Genomic DNA, 17,752 nt, shown 5'->3' with positions numbered 1-17,752 from the left:
CCCTGTGGTAATTCCTCTCAAGAATAGAGAGAAACTCTGTCCCAGTTGTAAGCCAGCAGGAGAGAGACCAGAAAACGGTGTGCTCCTGCTTGTTTCTAGATCTACTGCTGCTTTTTCCTCCATCACGAGTATGGATGGACTAATAATGCAGGGGTTCATTTACCTGAGGTTCAGTGCCTGAGGGGTTGGGGGTTGGGGCTCCACAGAGCTCCCGACTGCAGCACTGGGGGTTGAGTCCACCACTCACCTCCACGATCCCATGGCTGATGGTTCCATACTGTCTCTTTCTCAACATCACCAGGCTGATGACGATGACTGTGGCGATGGCCACCGAGATGACCAGCAGGCCAATGAGGGCACTGCTGCTCAGGCTGAAGTCCTCCCGCAGTGGCCCCACTGATTCCTGAAATGACCAAGCAGAAGGGCAGTCAGGGCCTAGTGACTGTTCGCACAGCAGGGAAGCCAGCAGCCCAGAGAAAAAGGACCCGGAGGGGGCCGGTGGGGGCCTTGCTCCTGTCTCAAAGCCCCAGAGAACGGTCGGGGAAGTGGTGTAGTGGATAAGAACTGGACTCTCCAGCATAATGTCCTGATTTTGATCCCTGGCATTGAATGTGCCATAGTGACGCTCTGGTGATTCTCACAAATAAATCTGAAGGACAGATGGGGCCAGGCAGTGGCACACCTGGTGGAGTGTACATGTTACCAAAGTGCAGAGACCTAGGTTCAAGCCCCCAGTCCCCACCTGTGGGGGCAGGGGAGGGGCTGAGGGAGGAGCTTCACGAGTAGTGAAGCAGTGCTGCAGGTATTTCTGCCCTCTCAATTTCTGTCTGTCCTGTCAAATAAAATAAAAAATAAGGAAGGGAGGGAGGAAAGAGTGAGCTCCAGGGGGCACTGAGACCAATTCCCAGGTAGCCATCCAGAGGGGTGTTCTACGATGTTTTCAATACGCAAAGCTTAGTTTTCCTATCTGGAAGGGTGGGAAAAGTGTGGTGAGGGCTGGCCGTAACTCAAGACACCAGCCACCTCTCCTGTCTTGATCTGGGAAGGCAGAAAAGGGATATAGCAGAAACTGATGTGCAAGCTGGGGCTCGGCTCTGGGGCTCACTTAACACGTACTGGCTCCTCCTCAAGGCCTCCCACTCTCTCAGCGTTGAAGATCATCTCCTTGACATCCAGAGTCTCGTCGATAACCTGAAAAAGCACCAAAGTGACTGCAGTGGGGAACGCAGAGGGAATTGAGTATAGCCAGACCTATCTCCTTCCTCGTCAGCTTCCAATCTAGCCAAGAGAAATGGACCTGTGAGGGCCACCCACCAGGCCATCACTCCTGTCACCCGCCCCCCCAGAACCACTCCCCAAACCCCCAGAGGGAGGAGGAGCTGGAGTGGACACAGCAGGGCTGAAGTGCAGCTGATGGCTTTCAGGTAAGTGGAGAGATAGCTCAGGATGGAGTCCCTAGGATCCATGTTTAGATACCAAATGCAGTCTGGGAAGAATGAAAATACTAGCAGAATAATTTAATAAATAGGAGGCAGCAACCCAAGGCAGTGTAAGAACCAACCCAGTACTATATTAGTACTATATTCCATTTTCAGAGCTATTAAATTGCTACTTATTTGAAAATGGCCTTTCATATTTTATTCATATCTGTGGTTGCAGGTGTCTTTTTCTACTGCACTGGAAGACAGAGAGAGAGAGAGGGAGAGGGAAAGAGAGAGGGAGACTGCTGAAAACCATCCTTCCTGCCTTCTCATACCTAGATATTCCACAGGAGAGCCAATGTATGGAGCAGTCCTGGCCCCAATTACAGTGGGGGATGGGGAAAGGGCTCACCATGTTTTCATCCACCTTATTCTTGCTGTTGATCACTTTTTCCTCAGCACCTATCAGTCCTCCGTCCTGCTCTCCCACTCCGGAGCCTGTGTGGAGAGAACACAGTGAGGTTCCAGGACGGGCTGGCCTTGCACCCATCTCTCTCAGAGGCAGCAGGCTCCTGAGGGCTGGGTAGCCCTGTCTGTCGCCCCCCACCCCTGCCCCACTGCTGCTCAGGGTGCTGCCTCGTTTCTGTCTTTGAGGCTACATGTGCTCTAGGGGGACGGATGGCCAGCATTTGTTAGAGACGGATGGGGAGGATGGAAGACAAAGAGTCTGTGCTTGTATCCCACTGGGAATAAGTGGGATGCAAGCCTTCGGAAGAGCATGTTTCTGTAAGGCAAAAACAAAGATGAGCCCAGAGGCATCTGGCGTGGGGACACATGGCTGCACCCTCACGCGATATAACATCACCCAGTACCTGCCACTGCCCGATCTGCTCCTGCATCGGGGGACGGGGGGAGTCCCCTTGGGATGGAAGAGCTGTTACATGTGGTGGAGTCACACGCAGGGGTCCTGTGTGTTTGCTGCCAGCACCAGCCGCAGGCAGATCTCCTGCCTGAAACCCTGTCTCTGACCCCACACCCTCCTCCTCTATCTGTCCTTGAAGCTGCAGCGCCTCCTGGGAGCCATTCTCGGCTTGGAGGTCTCAGAAATTCACCCCGTTGTTACTGATTTCTGCCTGGGTCTCGCTTGTGAGGTAGGAACTCTCTTTGGGCCCTGATTACAGATGGTCACCTCCCTCGATGGCTATTAGAGATGGCCCAAAGAGAAAGTCCTTCACCAGCTCTCACACTGGGGGCACCTTTCCGGAAGGGGAGCAAGAATAGCAACAGTCCTCTGGTCAAGGTCGGCCATGGCCTGAGCCAGCATCACTTGCACCTGACCCAAGGACAGCATCCAGGATGCAGGACAAGCCTGGCAGTTGGGAAGTCTAGAGTTGAGCCTCTTATTTTTAGCTCCAAGGCATGTGGCTTCCAGCTACCTCAAGAGTGTCTTCTTAGCAGGAAACATATACCAACCCTATGTAGACAGCCAAGATGTGAGCCTGTCACAAACCCATCTGTTAAGGCACTGATGGCCCTGGGTGACTGGTGACAGTAAGCCCAGCCACCACACAGTCTCCTGGCTCACACAGCTCGACTTCTTCGTGACACGGGGCAAATGGTGATAGTCACCACACCTGCTCAACCTGCAGCCTCGCTAAGGCATGGGCTCATCAAGATGCATACCATTTTTCCCCCTTTGTAAGAAGACTTTCAAGGGCTGGGAGACAGCTCACCAGGAGAGCGTACATTTTCTTGTACCTGATACCAGGGGAGGCTCCATGAATTGTGGAGCAGTCTATAGTGCCACCCTCCCATGCCTCTATGAAATTGGGGCGGGGGGGGGAGGAGTAATCTGGAGAAATAGAAATAGCATAATGGTTCTGCAGAAGACTTTCGACTTTCGTGCTCGAGGCTCTTAGATCCCAGGTTCAAGCCCCAGCACCACACGTCAAAGCCAAGCAGAGCTCTGGTCCCTCCCTCCCTGTATCTCTGATCATGAAACCCCACAACAGATAATCTCACAACCCAGTTTTAGTTTAGGTAAAAGCAAAGGTAGGTTTCCTAGTCCCCAAATACCAATAAGTAGTTTAGTGGATAAAGCACGGGACTCTCAAGCAAGAGGTCCTGAGTTCAATCCCCAGCAGCATATGTACCAGAATGATGTCTGGTTCTCTCTCTCTTCTCCAATCTTTTTCATTAATGAAATAAATAAAATCTTAAAAACAAACAACAACAACAAAAAAAAAACACACACACCAAAGATCAAGTTGATTAGGTCCTTCCTGAGCAGTGTTCTGGTTAAAAAGAAAGAAAGAAAAATCATCTCAAAACTCAAAATACCAGATCTCTCCAGAAACTCACTAAGCCATAGTCACCAAGTTACAGATGCTACCACGATTTCATCAGGAATTCCCTGGACAGATGACCTCACCTCTCCAGAGCCCTACCCCACTAGGGAAAGATAGAAATAGGCTGGGGGTATGGATCCACCTGTCAATGTCCATGTCCAGTGGAAAAGCAATTACAGAAAGCAGACCCACCACCTTTTGCACCCCATAAAGAATTTTGGCCCATACTCTCTGAAGGGAAAATGTTAGGGGAAGATGACCAGAGGGCTTTGAACTCCAGTTCTATCAGGATGCGGGGGGTCAGGGGAAGGACACTCAGAAGTAGTAGGCTTGACTTAGGAAGAGAAAGCAAGATCACAGGGGGCAAGGAGGGGAGGACAAATAAATATAAATATAAATATAGACAGTTATAAATAGCTCATATCTGTAATTTTGTGAAAACTACTGCAGTTTCCAATGGAGGGGACGGGGACACAGAACTCTAGTGGTGGGAAAGGTGTGGAATTATACCCGTTATCTTATAATTTTGTAAGTAAGTATTAAGTCACTAATAAAATTTTTTTAAATAGCAATTGACGAGATAGGGATATAATTCCATATCACTCCTACCACCAAAGTTCTACCTATGCTCCCCCCCCCTACCACCACTTGATGTGTTCAATCTTGTAAAACATTATTAAATCACTAAAAACCAAACTAACAAAACCAGCCTGGGACAGTGAAGACACAGTGATGATCTCTCAAAAGGAGAATGTGTTGTTTTTCTTTAAACACTGACCCAAACCACTTTGGTTTTACAGAACAAGCAATGCTTGGACGTCAAAAGTCAATGCTTAGAGGGGCCAGGCAGCAGTGCACCGGGTTAAGCGCACATAGTACGAAGTACAAAGACTGGTACAAAGATCCCAGTTTGGGCCCCCAACTCCCCACCTGCAGAGTGGTTGCTTCATAGGTGGTCTGGCAGGTGTCTGTCTTTCTCTCTCCCTCTCTGTCTTCCCCTCTTCTCTTGATTTCTCTGTCCTATCTAACAACAGCAGCAGCAGCAACAACAAAAATGGAAAAAATGGCCTCCATGAGCAGTGGAATTGTAGCGTAGGTGCTGAGCCCCAGCAAGAAGCCTGGAGGCAAAAAAAGAAAAAGTCAGCGCTTAAGTTCTTCCAGCTAACAATAGTTGAAGTATGAAGTCGAAAGTCTGCTAAGCTATAAAATTCATCCTTATCAATAAACATCTGTGCTGCTGACATAGTGAACTCCAAGAAGAGGTGCATCCAAGTACAATAAAATAAGAGTGTCTAGGGAGTTGGGCGGTAGCGCAGCGGGCTAAGCGCATGTGGCGCAAAGCGCAAGGATTGGTGCAAGGATCCCGGTTCGAACCCCTGGCTCCCCACCTGCAGGAGTGTTGCTTCACAGGTGGTGAAGCAGGTCTGCAGGTATCTATCTTTCTCTCCCCGTCTCTCTCTCCCCCCCCATTTCTCTCTGTCCTATCCAACAATGACGACATTAACAACAACAACAACGGGCAACAAAAGGAAAAATAAATAAATAAATATTTTAAAAAATTAGAGTGTCTAGGTATCAGGGGTTCTTGAAAGGTTCAAACTGCTCTGTCCTGATTTGAGGAAAAGCTGTGGCATACCCCACAGTCTCAAACTTTTAGCTAGCAACACCGCTGGGCCCACCCACGGCCCATCTGCTAAAGCCCAAACTGTAGGTCTCCAAAGAATATGGAATGTCTGATCTGAACTTACAATACCTCCAGAGACTGCAATGGCCCATGCTATTAGTGGCCACCGATGTAACAGAAATAGCTTAGGCTTTGAACAGAGAGAGCTGGGCTCAAGTTTTGGTTCTTCCACTTCTTAAAACTCCTGACTTACAGGTGACTGTGGTAGATTAAGTGAGACCAGGTATGTGAAGCAACAGGTAAAGAACTCAGTTTCGGGAGCCTGAGACTCACTATAACAAGAGCTCACTTGTACCTGGCTCGCTTCCACATTTTGAGAGATACTGGAACTCAGGACACAAGACCACTAACTGACAAGATCTAGCTGAGTGCAGACAGAGGCTAAGAGGACGGCTAAAAAGAAACGGCAAAGGGGGAGCAGCAGAGGACAAAGAAAAGGAGAGGTCTCTGCCTGGTGCTGTAACAGATGCCAGCCACTCGCCACCAGCCCATGACACCTGGATCTACGTCTGAACGTCCACCCAGGTTTAAAGGACTGAGGAGCAGCTCTGGGCTGACTTCTCTGCCTTCTCTCAACACCCAGGTGTAAAGCTAAGGGTGGTGGCCACATTGTCACACACTGGCTCCTCAGCGCTTACAACCATGTGTGAAGAAATGAGGTGGGAGAGACTCAGGTGATGGAATGAAACAGAAAATGAGACTTCTGACACACTGAGGATGTAGCAAGGGATGATGGTTTGGAAGGGGACAAACCAACCTTTTTTCATTGGGCGGTACAACTCCGGCTGAGTGTCTAGCAGAAAGGAAAACGGTTAAAAAAAAAATAGCACAAAAGGAGATTAAGAGAGAGAAAAATGACTTGTCAAAAAAAAAAAAAAGTCCCAACTTAGAATTCTTGTGAACAAATAGTATTCTTCCCAAACCATATCTGAAATACCCCACAGAGACAAACCAGCAGGGAGATCTACAAATCACTCTGCCCAGCCCACACAAGAGTCTTTTCTTTTTCTTTCTTTCTTTTTAAAGAACAGAACAGAAACAAAGCTATGTGGCATAGTGATAGGGCTGTGGATTTGTAGGCATGGGGGTCCAGAGTTCGATCCCTAGCATCACATAGCCCGAGTAACACTCTGGCCTCTCTATCTCATGAAATAAGTAACTTTTTTTTTTTATTTTAAAAAAAGAAGAAACTTTTAAAGAAATAGAAGCTAGTATTAGTTGTAGTTTTTTGACAGGGAGACACAGTGATAGTTTGGACAGGTGTGGAAAGCCCCTACCGCATTGACATTTGCCAGAAGCAGGCTTTAGGGATGCAGTAGCATGTTTATCTAGCTACTTCCTCACACCCTGCTGTATTACTTGAGGGCCAACTGCACTGAGCCGGGCCTCTGAGATAACCAGCTTAAAGGGAATTTCTGCTTAAGACCTGGGGCTAAGCTGGGCCCCCAAACCCCACCCCAATCCGCTCTGCTCTTCTGCAGCACTGTTCTGGGGCCTCTGTTCCAGTTCTCTCTGGGCCAAGGCAAATCCTGTACCAGCTGGCTTTCCATCCCCAAACTGTGTGACCCTAGGAGGCCCCCAATCTCTTTAGAACCTCAGGAACACCCCCCCCCCACCCCGCAGGGTCACTCCCTACCTTGGAGGCTCACTCTGAGGGGGAGATGAGGCACCTGTGAAGTGCTTTTAGAGCTATGGCTACCTTTTTTTTTTTTTTCTTTTTTCTTTTAATCACTCCTGCAACAGCAGGAGGTGAAGACACAGAGCCTGATTCCTCACTCTGGTCTCAGGGGCACCCGTCGGAGAGGCCCTTTGCAGCTAGGGACTAGCAGGACACAGGCCTGAGCAGAGGTCAGAGGGCCCAACCCTCTCAACCCTGGAGGTGTGAGGTTGGCAGGTCCCATTGTGCTGAAACACAGGGCGGGGGGGGGTGGGGTGGGGTGGGGTGGAGCTCTCGTGCCCCATGGCAGCCTCCACTGGCCGAGACTTAGATCAGGACACAAATGAGCTCAAGGGCGGCACACCCTGTTGCTGCTCTCTCCAAGGACTTGGGTTCAAGACCCCAGTCTCCACTTGCAGGGTGAAAGCAGTGAAGCTGATCGGCAGGACCTCTCCCTCTCTATTTCCCCCCCTCCCCTCTCAATTTCTCTCTGTCCTATCAAATAAATATGAGAGGAAGGGAGAGTGTAGGAAGGAGCACACGTAAGTACAATTTCAAGTGCACAGTGGTCCTCAGATGGCAGGCTCCACGCACACTGTAGGCGGCAACAGGACTAGGCAAACCAAATCGTGAACTCTAAGCCAACCCTCTGCAACAACAGAGACAGCACAGCAACCCCTGCTGGTTTCAAGCTGGAGCCAGCTCTCTGAAAGGACACTCAGTCTTCCCACCCACTCCAGCAGGGAGTCCCCCTCCCCAGCACACAACCAAATCAGACCCCAAGTGGTTGCAACCCGATCCCCACCCTTGTGCCATCCCCAAGTCACGCCCTCGGCCATACACACCTTCGTTCTCAGGTAAGGACGGGAAGGGGTGGAAGGGGTGGAATGGCGGGATCTCATCGCTTTCCTCCGAGCTCACCCGGACGTCCACAGGAGTCTCGGAGATGGAGGCAGTGAACTGGTCCATGTCTGCACGCTGCTCCTGAAGCAGCTCATCTAGGAAGGAGATAGGTGTGTGTGTGTGTGTGTGTGTGTGTGTGCGTGTGCGTGTGCGTGTGTAGGAGGAGCAGGTTGGCAGAAGGATCTCATTTCTGAGCTGGAGAAGAACCCTCGAACAAGGCTGCTCATGATGGTGCAGAGCACCAGCCCCAACACATTCAACCACCTTCTCCCTCCCTGAAATGCCTGCCCTGCTTCTGCAGCATGAGGAACCCAGGGTGCCATCCGGGCCACCTCCCTCTTACCTATTAAATATATTTAACTTGGGTGGGTTCAGTCAATGGCACAATGTTGAATGTCACCCACAGGCCTACCCTCCCAAATCCACACCTCTGGCTTGTTGTCTTAACAGCCTTCAGCTGACACCCCCAACTCCCCCCTCCTCCCAAATGTAAGCCAATAGCAATTCCTAGTCGCTGTTTTTATTCTGTTTGGATCTCAGGGATTGAACCCAGGGTGTATAAGGTGTACACTCTCCTCTTTACTGCCTCTGATATCACCCCATCCCACCCTGCCATTACAATTCACAACTCGGGCCTGGAGTTCCACAATCCTTTTCTGGGTGGTTTCCAATTTTAAATCAGCTCTCTATTTAACCTCATTTAACCTCCAAATAATTTTTTCAAATTCACATTCTTCAGCTTCCACTGCATTGAAGGAAACTTCAGCGCTATAGTCTTTTTGCTTTTTTGTTTATTGGATAGAGAGAAACATCACCTGGGGAGAGAGAGAGAGAAAGGGAGACAGAAACACCTGTAGCATAGCTTCACTGTTCATGAAGCTTCCCCCTAGCAGGTGAGGACTGTGTGTGCTCAACCAGGTGCGCCACCATCCAGCCGCTACCTCTGCCTACTTTAAAAAAAATATTTCATTTATTTTAGATAGTGACAGAACATGAGAGGGAAGTGGTGAGGAAAGAGAGGGAAACAACAGACAATTGCAATATAACTTCACGACTTGGGACGCTTCGCTCCTGCAGGTGGGGACCAGGGGCTTGAACTGGGGTTTTAGTGCATTTAGTACACGAGAGATCTACTGGCTGTGGCCTCACTGGCTCTACCTCTGCCTAATTTTTTAGTCTCATTTCTCCCTCACTATTGTTCCAGTCACATATTCTATTTAAATGAGCCCACAATTTAAACTCCAGGTCTTTCTTCTGTTAACAATATCTCCCCCCCCCCCCATGTGGCGTTTGCAAAGATAGTTCCTCCCTACCATTGGGATCCCAGGCTGTTGACTGCAAACAGCCTTCCCCCTACCAGCTCCCCCCCCCACAGCACTCATCCCATCTGACACTTGTGTGTGTTAATATATATATTAATATATATTGTTAACACACACACACACATAACTGTGCACCATTTCATTCTGTGATCCACACAACTGGCACCGAATATTTGTTGACTTAATGAAGTTATATAAAGACTAGATAGGGGCCGGGGGTGGGGGGGCTGGGCAGTGGTGAACCAGTTAAGAGCACATAGTACCATGAACAAGGATCTGAGTTTGAACCTACTCCCTACTGCAGAGTGGCCACTTTACAAGTGGTGAAGCAGGTCTGCAGGTATCTTTCTCTCCCTCTCTATTTCCCCCCTCCCTTCTCAATTTCTTTTTTTTTTTTTTTTTGCGTTTCTACTTCTTTTTTTTTTTTTTTTTACATGCATAACATTCCCCAGATTCCCATTTAACAATACAACCCCCACTATTTCATTCATCATTTTTCATGGACCTGTATTCTCCCCACCCACCCACCCACCCCAGAGTCTTTTACTTTGGTGTAATACTCCAATTCCATTTCAGGTTCGACTTGTGTTTTCTTTTCTAATCTTGTTTTTCAACTTCGGCCTGAGAGTGAGATCATCCCGTATTCATCCTTCTGTTTCTGACTTATTTCACTCAACATGATTTTTTCAAGGTCCATCCAAGATCGGCTGAAAACGGTGAAGTCACCATTTTTTACAGCTGAGTAGTATTCCATTGTGTATATATACCACAACTTGCTCAGCCACTCATCTGTTGTTGGACACCTGGGTTGCTTCCAGGTTTTGGCTATTACAAATTGTGCTGCCAAGAACATATGTGTACACAGATCTTTTTGGATGGATGTGTTGGGTTCCTTAGGATATATCCCCAGGAGGGCAATTGCAGGGTCATAGGGTAGGTCCATTTCTAGCCTTCTGAGAGTTCTCCAGACTGTTCTCCACAGAGGTTGGACCAACTGACATTCCCACCAGCAGTGCAGGAGGGTTCCTTTGACCCCACACCCTCTCCAGCATTTGCTGCTGTTACCTTTTCTGATGTGTGACATTCTCACAGGAGTGAAGTGATATCTCATTGTTGTCTTGATTTGCATTTCTCTGACAATCAGAGACTTGGAGCATTTTTTCATGTGTTTCTCGGCCTTTTGGATCTCTTCTGTGGTGAATATTCTGTCCAAGTCCTCCCCCCATTTTTGGATGGGGTTATTTGTTGTCTTGTTGTTGAGTCTGGCAAGCTCTTTATATATGTTGGTTATTAAACTCTTATCTGATGTATGGCATGTAAAGATCTTCTCCCATTCTGTGAGGGGTCTCTTGATTTGGGTAGTGGTTTCTTTTGCTGTGAAGAAGCTTTTTAATTTGATGTAGTCCCATAGGTTTATACTTGCCTTAGTCTTCCTTGTAATTGGATTCGTTTCATTGAAAATGTCTTTAAAATTTATGCGGAAAAAAGTTCTGCCAATATTTTCCTCTAAGTATCTGATAGTTTCTGGTCTAACATCCAAGTCCTTGATCCACTTGGAATTTACTTTTGTATTTGGTGAAATACAGTGATTCAGTTTCATTCTTCTGCATGTTTCAACCCATTGTTTCCAACACCATTTGTTGAAGAGACTCTGCTTCCCCCATATAATAGTCTGGGCCCCTTTGTCAAAGATTAGATGTCCATACGTGTGGGGCCTCATTTCTGGGCTCTCAATTCTATTCCACTGGTCAGTGTGTCTGTTCATGTTCCAGTACCAAGCAGTTTTGATGACAATGGCCCTATAATACAGTTTGAGATCTGGCAGTGTGATGCCTCCGGTTCTGTTCTTTTTTCTCAAGATCGTTTTGGCAATTCTAGGTCTTTTCTGGTTCCAGATAAACATTTGTAGCATTTTTTCTATTCTCCTAAAAAATGTGCTTGGGATCTTGATGGGGATAGCATTAAATTTGTAGATGGCTCTGGGTCCCTTCTCAATTTCTGTCTTACCCAATAAAATGGGGGGAAAAAAAAGGTTGCTAGGAGCTGTGGCTGTGTAGTGCCAGCATCAAGCCCCAGAGATAAACCTAGAAGCAAAAAAAAAAAAAAAAAGGGTGGGGCAAGGGAAGGCTGGGTGGTGGCATACGTGGTTGAACACACGTGCTATTCAACATCTAAGGACCTAGGTTCAAGCCCCTGGTCTCCACCTGCAGGGAGAGAGCTTTGCAAGTAATGAAGTAATGCTGCCGGTGTCTCTCTTTCTCCCTATCTCCCCCTCCCATCTCAGCTTTTTTTTTTTGTCTCCATCCAATAAAATAAAATATTAAAAGAAAGAAAGAAAGAAAGAAAAGACTAGAAGAGAGGTAGTGAGAGGATGTAACAGGTGCCTTGAAATACATGAGCAAGTGAGGGCGAGGTTACAGGAAACCACCCCCCCACCTCACCCCCAGTCCCTTGCAATTTCACACCTTGGATTTTTCTTCCGGTAACGGCTCTGCTGAAACTCGAGGCTCTATGGCTCACGGCCAGGACATCTGTCCTCAGAGACTCCCTGGCATTGCCACGCAAGCCCCAGTGAGGGGTCTGTGAGCCTCAGGGTGCTGATGCCAGCGTTGTGCTCTGGCTTGTCCCTGGCATTCCTAGTCTGAGCATAGCCATCCTCTCCTGAGCGAGCCTCCAGCCCCAGCTGGTCTCCATGCAAATAGTCAGTACTCACCAATCTCCTCCTGGATCTCCTGGGCCACGTAAGGGACTTTGTAAAGCAGAGAGAGGCTTTGGTTCCTTCTTTCTTCAATCACGTGCAGATGTGTCATTACCTGCAAGGACAGGATTGAAAGGCTCGTCACACCAAAACAGCCAGGCCACCACTTCCGCCCAGTGGTGAGGATGGTTCTTAGACACCTCCTGGCAGAGAGGTGGGAGGAGGGTATTGGTCAGCTCCTCCCAGCACAGTGACCACTGAGGATAAGCTTATACAAGCGTATACAGTTGGAGTGATCCACAGTGCTTCAAGTAAGAAAAAAAAAAATCATTAGACAGTCTTTCCCTGTGGCCCCAGGAGATGGCGCAGTGGGGGAAAGCCTTGGAATCTGACGTTCTTGCTCTCTCATTAATCTTTTTAAAAAAAGACTTGGGGCAGAGGGAGCAGCAGGGCACCTGACTGAACACAGATGTTACCATGTACAAGGCCCAGGGTTCAAGTCCCTGGTCCCCAGCTACAGAGGGGACGTTTCTTGAGTAGTAGCAAGTGTTGCAGCTCTCTCTCTTTCCCCTTCCCCTCTCAATTTCTTTCTGTCCTATCAAAGAAAGAAGTGTGTGTGTGTGTGTGTGTGTGTGTGTGTGTGTGTGTGTGTGTGTGTGTGTGTGTAGGGCTAGTAAAAGAAAAGAAGAAGAAAAAAGTGTAGGGGAATGGCCACTGGAGTGGAAGGTTTGTTGTGTAGGCAGTGAGACCAGTGATAACCTTGGTGGCAATATAATTCCTGTTACTATTTTTGATATTTTATTTATTTACCTATTCCAGAGACAAAGAGAAATTGAGACTGGAAAGGAGAAGAGAGACACAACTATAGTGCTGCTTCACTGCTTGTGAAACCTAGGCCCTAAAAGTGGGGACGGGGACAGGGGCTGGAACTTGGGTACTTACACATTGTAAGGTGTGCTTATTAGGTGTACCACCACCAAGTTCCCACCCCCACACCAGGCAATAGTAAAACAAACAAACAAACAAACAAACAAGACTTAAGGGGTCAGAGGGGAGTACTCGTGTAGAGCACACGTTACCACGCACAAGGACCTAGGTTCATGGTCCTGTCCCCATCACTGGGAGGGCAACTTCATGATTGGTGAAGCAGTGTTGCAGGTATCTCTCTGTCTCTCTCTTTTATCTCCCCCTATATAAATAGACTTAAAATTTCTACTGTCAGTCATTGGTTTCTATATGTTTAACTTAAAACTTTTTTAAAAAAAGATTTTATTTTTTCATGAGAAATGACAAGAGGAGAGAGAGAAGGAATCAGATGTCACTCTGGTACATGTGCTGCAGGGGACTGAACTCAGGACCTCATGCTTAAAAGTCCAATGTCTTATTCACTGTGCCACCTCCTGGACCACCAAACTTTTTTTTTTAAAACCCTCTAATCTATACAATACGATATTTAAAAAGGCCCTTCTGAGGCAAAGATGTGGGGTTTAATTAATATATATATATATATATTTATATACTTTTTAAATCTTTAATTTATATTTATTTATTCATTCTCTTTGGTTGCCCTTGTTTTATTGCTACAGTTATTATTATTACTGATGTCATTGTTGGATAGGACAGAGAGAAATGGAGAGAGGAGGGGAAGACAGAGAGAGGGAGAGAAAGATAGACACCTGCAGACCTGCTTCACCGCTTGTGAAGTGACTCCACCTGCAGGTGGAGAGCCAGGGGCTCGAACTGGGATCCGTACACTGGTCCTTGCGCTTTGTGCCACGTGCGCTTAGCCCGCTGCGCGACTGCCTGACTCCCCTATATATATATATTTTTTTACCAATGGTCAGACTAGACAGAATGAGAAGGGAATAAAACCACTGGCTTCAGCAATGACTCGGGTAGCAGCTAGAAGATGGCTTAACTGGTGGAGCAGACTTGGAGGCCCTTGTTCTATCCACAGCATCAAGAATGATGCTTTAGTTTTCCTCTCTGAAATGAAATGCTTATTTGAAATGCTCTTTCAAATGTAGTAAGTAAAAAAAAAAAAAAAGTCGATAGCGGTGGTGAGAAAATTCCATGGGTATTTTTTCTTTTTTAAAAAACTGATTTTTAAATTTTTTAATTATCCTTATTTATTTGATAGAGATAGCCAGAAATTGAGAGGAAGAGGGAGAGAGACAGAGAGACACCTGCAGCACTGCTTCACCACCTGTGAAGCTTTCCCCCTGCAGGTGGGGACCAGGGGTTTGAACCCGGGTCCTTGTGCACTGTAATGTGTGCACTTAACCTGGTGTACCACCACCTGGCCCCCATGGATTTTTCTTAGTACAATGACTATTCAAAATGATAATCATGCTGAAGAAGCAGTTTAATCCTATGTAACTAAGTTAGCTACTTTTTCAAAACTTGACAGAGGCATCAGTTTAACTTGGCTTTTCTCTCCCACCACTCTCTACTTTTCCAAGGTTATTCAGTCAAGAAAAGTAAAGGTGGTGGGGGGGAGTCACTAAAGCTGACGATATAGCTCACTTGGATATTGTGCTGCTTTGCCATGTGTGCAAGCCAGGTTTGAGAGCAACTTCCACCACACTGGAGGGAGCTTGCTGCTCTGGTCTCTTCCACGCTCGTTGCTGCCTCTCTAAAATAAAGTAAAACTGATGGTTTATTTTCCAAGTGGAAGTAAAAGGTGATTTGGGCTAACACCCACTCCTGTGAGGTAAGTGATTCATATGCACACCCTGCTCTAGTGCTATTCTTGCCTGGCTCCTCTTGCAGTGAGGGATTTCTTCCTACAGAGGGCACACTAAGCCAACGGTTAGTCAATAGCTTGAAGCTATTAACATGAAGGGTCAAATGAAAAAAAAAAGTTAAATAGAAAGATGCTTTTATTGTAGATTGATGCCTCCCTGACCTTTGAAAGCAAGGATGAAAGCAATTTAATTTTATATTTGCCATCCTTTCAATCAGGTTAAATTGATGGGTACTCACAAGAGTAAGTGCCTTCAAGAAAAAAAAAAATGCATACAGAACGGAAATGTACCACCCACAATTGTGGCAAGTGTAATGTCACAAACGGAAAAGCCATTTGAGCCAGGATGGCTCAGCTTCCCACGGGAGGACCAGAACTAGAGGGAGGAGCACTGGGCGTTAGTGTCCTTGCAGTGAACCCCAGAGCTACAGCAGGAAGGGTAAAGGCACCATAACGCTCACACCAGGCCCAAGTTGTTTCATGGCCCTCCTACAAAATGCAACTGCTAAAGTAAGCAACATAAGGGGGCCAGGCAGTGGGGTCACCTGGTTAAACACACACATCACTGTGAGTAAGGACCCAGGTTCAAACCCTGGTCCCCACCTGCACAGGGAAAGCTTCACGAGTGGTGAAGCAGGGCTGCAGGTGTCTGTCCCTTGCCCTCTCCCCTCTCAATTTCTCTGTCTCTATCCAATAATAAATAAAAAAAAAAAAATCAAACGCACACATTAAAGTAAGAACAGTTGTGTCTCTATCCAATAATAAATAAATAAAAATCAAATGCACACATTAAAGTAAGCACTGTGTAAGAACAGTTGTGTCTCTATCCAATAATAAAAAAATCAAACGCACACATTAAAGTAAGCACTGTGTAAGAACAGTTGTTCTATTTAGTTCTGGAGGTTGTACAGCAGATAAAGTGCTGGGCTTGCAGGTGTGAGGTCCTGAGTTGGACGCTCAGCATCACATGTGCCTGAGTAATGCTGTTTTTCTCTCTCTCTCTCTCATAGATGTGAATTTTTTTTTAAAGGACAATGATCCTTCATCTTTAGTGAATATAACTGATTCTATGCTAGGCTGTGAGCTGCTCAAGGGGATTCATATATATGGTTTAGCTCTGGGTCATCAGCACTGGTGCGGAATCTTCTAGGCAGCTATCTTCAGTCGTAACACGTGCAACAAGAGGGCTTTCTTTCTTTTTTTTTTTTTAATTTTATTCATTTTCCCTTTTGTTGCCCTTGTTGTCTGTTGCTGTTGTAGTTATTGTTGTTATTGATGTCGTCGTTGTTAGAAAGGACAGAGAGAAATGGAGAGAGGAGGGGAAGACAGAGAGGGGGAGAGAAAGATAGACACCTGCAGACCTGCTTCACCGCCTGTGAAGGGATTCCCCTGAAGGTGGGGAGCCGGGGGCTCGAACCAGGCTCCTTAGGCTGGTCCTTGCCCCTTGCGTCATGTGTGCTTAACCCACCACGTAACCGACCGACTCCCAGCATTTCTTAAACAATGGGTAAGTACCCAGGGTTATAGGTACACTGGGCACCCCAAAATCAGCTAAGTACTACACCTAGAATATGGGAAGAACTAACACCTATCACTACAAAGGCCTCTAGGAAAAAAAACCGAACTACTAGAGTCTCTGGTTTAACTTATTTATCCTTACCAGAATACCTCTCAGCTTTGGCTTCTGGTAGTGCTAAGGATTGAACCTGGGGGATCCTTGATGCTTTGAGCATGACATTTTATATAACCACTATACTAACTCCACAGCCCTCTTTATTTCCTTATTTTATTTTATTTTTTAATTTATTTATTCATTCCCTTTTGTTGCCCTTGCTGTTTTATTGTTGTAGTTGTTATTATTGTTGTCGTCATTGTTGGATAGGACAGAGAGAAATGGAGAGAGGAGGGGAAGACAGAGAGGGGGAGAGAAAGACAGACACCTGCAGACCTGCTTCACTGCCTGTGAAATGACTCCCCTGCAGGTGGGGAGCCAGGGTCTCGAACCGGGATCCTTACACCGGTCCTTGTGCTTTGCGCCACCTGTGCTTAACCCGCTGCGCTACCGCCCGACTCCCCCTATTTCCTTATTTAAAAAAAAAAGTTTTATTTATGAGGAAGAGGGAAGGAGGATAGAGACAAGAGAAACTCAAGTCTCACTCTGGCACATTCAATGTCAGGAATCAAACTCAGGACCTCAGCCACTGCACCACTTTCAGGGCAAGTGTTGTGTCTAGTGTACCTACCTGGGGCTTCATCTGTGCTGCCTTCTCTGGGTCCACAGCCAGCACATGCTGGTAATGGCGGATGGTGTGCAGACGGTCTTTATTCTCAGCACGGACATAACGCCGCAAGGCCTGGAGGATGCGATGAGGCTGCAAGAGACAACATCTGTTTGAATCTTCAGAGCTGGAAGGAATGAAGAGAGGCTGGAACATGAAGCTGCAAATAGGTCTATGAAAGTAGAGGTCAGGGAGTCGGGCGGAGGCGCAGCGGGTTAAGCGCAGGTGGTGCAAAGCGCAGGGACCGGCGTAAGGATCCTGGTTTGAGCCCCCGCCTCCCCACCTGCAGGGGAGCCGCTTCACAGGTTGGTGAAGCAAGTCTGCAGGTGTCTATCTTTCTCTCCCCCTCTCTGTCTTCTCTTCTCTCCATTTTTCTCTGTCCTATCTAACAACGATGACATCAATAACAACAATAACTACAAAACAATAAAAAAACAAGGGCAACAAAAGGGAAAATAAATATAAAAAATTTTTTTAAAAAGCTAATTTCAAAGTTATACTGGTTCCTTAACAAATGGTATTTTTCTAGAATCTCTAACACAGTCTTCTAATCTCACCTCATTTCTGAGTTTTATTTCTAATCCTCAATTATAAGCAAGCCCCCCAGGGGGTTTGTAAAAGTCAGTGATGTAAGGAAATGAATCTCTTTCTTTCATATATATCCAGAGCACTGCTCAGCTCTGGCTTATGGCGG

At 46.9% G+C, this 17,752-nt stretch overlaps 1 protein-coding gene across 4 annotated transcripts in view; it reads right to left on the bottom strand.

The window, feature by feature from the left end:
* APLP2 (amyloid beta precursor like protein 2) overlaps nt 1–17,752 on the bottom strand; it is a 91,079-nt gene that overhangs the window by 1,836 nt on the left and 71,491 nt on the right. For 2 of the 4 annotated variants that reach the window (XM_007539563.3, XM_016185007.2), the window contains 7 exons: nt 17,023–17,151; nt 12,049–12,148; nt 7,956–8,108; nt 6,211–6,246; nt 1,834–1,919; nt 1,117–1,191; nt 248–403 (listed from right to left, as the gene is read on the bottom strand). In XM_007539563.3, the coding sequence (XP_007539625.1) occupies nt 248–403; nt 1,117–1,191; nt 1,834–1,919; nt 6,211–6,246; nt 7,956–8,108; nt 12,049–12,148; nt 17,023–17,151 (735 nt within the window). The remainder of the gene's footprint in view (nt 1–247; nt 404–1,116; nt 1,192–1,833; nt 1,920–6,210; nt 6,247–7,955; nt 8,109–12,048; nt 12,149–17,022; nt 17,152–17,752) is intronic. The other 2 variants (XM_016185003.2, XM_016185010.2) reach the window with 1 other exon arrangement.

Source organism: Erinaceus europaeus, chromosome 20 (genome assembly GCF_950295315.1).
Source record: "Erinaceus europaeus chromosome 20, mEriEur2.1, whole genome shotgun sequence".
Taxonomy (NCBI): Eukaryota; Metazoa; Chordata; class Mammalia; order Eulipotyphla; family Erinaceidae; genus Erinaceus; species Erinaceus europaeus.
Note: the sequence above shows the minus strand (reverse complement) of the source record. Positions and strands in the feature narration are given on the sequence as shown.